The sequence below is a fragment of the Haplochromis burtoni genome, unplaced genomic scaffold, assembly GCF_018398535.1.
Source record: "Haplochromis burtoni strain Fernald_Lab_line unplaced genomic scaffold, NCSU_Asbu1 Contig_460, whole genome shotgun sequence".
Taxonomy (NCBI): Eukaryota; Metazoa; Chordata; class Actinopteri; order Cichliformes; family Cichlidae; genus Haplochromis; species Haplochromis burtoni.
In genome coordinates this window covers 325,013-327,013 of record NW_024582821.1, presented here as the reverse complement: position 1 = coordinate 327,013, position 2,001 = coordinate 325,013, and the positions used below count along the sequence as shown (strand labels likewise).

Below are 2,001 nucleotides of genomic sequence, written 5' to 3'. Positions count from 1 at the left end.
GAGAAGACTTGGAGCAACTTACCTTTATCACAGATTCCACCAGATCCTTCCCATCAGCCAAAGTCTTGTCTGTGCCAACTGTGCAGTCATTGCCCACTTTGTTATTTACGAGTGGCATGAGGGATGACTTGTCCAGAGTCTAGGACTCTGCCACAGCAGACAAGAGTTTGGCCCGGCTACCTTTTACTTCCCTGGCTGCCACTGCTCCTCTTCTTCCCCTGGAAGATTCTTCATTCAGTGGCTGAGGGTCGAGACAAACTCAGTCCCAAGGCAGCATGATGCACAACAATATTCCCCTGTAGCAACTATATTGCAATTACAGGTCCTAAACATGCTATGGATGCTGGAGTGGGGAAAAGTCAAAGTAATGAAGAAAAATGAAAAAAATGATAATAAAATGATGTAACTGTTAAGCAAGGTGCTAATCCTGTGATTGACCCCTTTGCACTGACGCAGGCTAAGACAGGCAGCTAATCTTATTAACCATCAACGATACCAGAGAGGAGAGCAGCTGGCTGCCTACCACAATGGCCCCTTCACTAACTGAGGACGCTGTGCTCTGTTACTTCAAGCACACCACAGTGGCTACACCTCCTTCACTCAGCTGTAAAGGTCAATATACTCCATAAATATTTTATTAGCATGTTGGAAATTTGTTGTACATTGCACTAGGTGAGAATTAAAGATTTGAATTGACTTTGTGTAAAGATAAACTAATAAGCAGATTAGAAAGCACACTGATGCACTTAAGAGTATTGGAAGTTGTAGATGATTGCTTTGTCCTATCAAGGTTCTTTGTGGTTTATTTTCCCCTGAAGGCTCTGGAAAATGGATGGCCTTATTTTGAACAGCTCCATGTACTGAATGCATGCTTAGAAGAAGCAGGTTATATTTCTATAGCAGTGGATGCAGAAGGAGCTTTTTCATGTGGAAAAAGTCTATAGACCAAATAAAAAGACAGCACATATACGGTGAGCATGAACTCGCATTACACCAATGAGCTTTGAAACGAAGCCTTCTAAAAACAGAAGGAAATTGCTTAGATTGTCTGTGCATCTTCATATGTAAAGCATTAAGTGTACAATTTTATTTTATTTAAAAAAAAAAAACCTATAGCACAAGACACGCACACAAAAATACACATTTCATTCTCAGTTTCAGGGGATTTTCTTCAAATCCGAAGGAAGTTCTTAAAAACCAAATGCAATTTTCCTCAGTTGAAAGGAGGACATTTTCATGCACTAACCGGGTGAGTGCAGTTGTTGTACAACAACTGGGCTTTCAATGGTGTACAGTCTTGCCCGTTTTCCTCAGTGTTCGGGCAGACGTTCCCTTCCGTGGTGATGTGACAGCCTCCCTGATGTTGGCGAGAAGGCCTCGCTTAGTCTTTGCTTGCACAGGGGACTTCTGGGAGAGCTTGGCAACTTCTGCCTTCAGCGAGACAATCTCCTTGTCTTTTTCCACATTTTGCTGTAGGATCTCTTCCATGGATTTTTTCTTTAAAAATAAATAATAATAATAATAATTTCATATGATATAGACAGGCATTATTTGTTCTGTGAGAAAAGTATTTGCTGCTTCTTGATTTCTCCTTTTTTAATTTTTCTGGTCATGTGTAAGAAAGTAATTGCTCCATCAAGCTAATATCTGGTTGTGCCACCCTTGGTAGCAAGAACATGTTGTGTACTCCTGCTGTGCATCATCTCACCTGATCATCAGCAGTCCTCTGCAGAGCCTCAAGATCAGCTGATTTCTCCATAAAACCATCTCTGACCTTCTGTAGCGTTTCATTAAGCTCCATCAGCCTTTTCTCCAGCGACAAAATTAGCTGACGAGCAAACATCAACACACACATAATTACATAGCCAATCAGAGCCAGCGTTTAACTGGAAAGTTTTGTCCTTGTTACCTGTTGTTTATCCTCACACATCCGCTCTATGGCACATTTCTCTCTGTGTAGGCACCTGTATCGATCATCTCCTGTGTAGGGTTGAATTTGCT

At 41.5% G+C, this 2,001-nt stretch overlaps 2 protein-coding genes across 2 annotated transcripts in view; both read right to left on the bottom strand.

Moving 5' to 3' along the window:
• The window catches only part of rgs9bp (regulator of G protein signaling 9 binding protein), a 3,494-nt gene extending 2,971 nt beyond the window's left edge, over nt 1–523 (bottom strand). Inside the window, exon 1 of the mRNA XM_005946008.3 lies at nt 23–523. Coding sequence (XP_005946070.1) covers nt 23–118 — 96 coding nt within the window. The 5' untranslated portion in view covers nt 119–523. The remainder of the gene's footprint in view (nt 1–22) is intronic.
• A 561-nt stretch (nt 524–1,084) lies between these two features.
• zgc:56231 (uncharacterized protein LOC406257 homolog) overlaps nt 1,085–2,001 on the bottom strand; it is a gene marked incomplete in the record, with an annotated part of 6,730 nt that continues 5,813 nt past the window's right edge. The window contains 3 exon segments of the mRNA XM_014341254.2: nt 1,085–1,497; nt 1,709–1,828; nt 1,910–1,980. Of these exon segments, the coding sequence (XP_014196740.1) occupies nt 1,282–1,497; nt 1,709–1,828; nt 1,910–1,980 (407 nt within the window).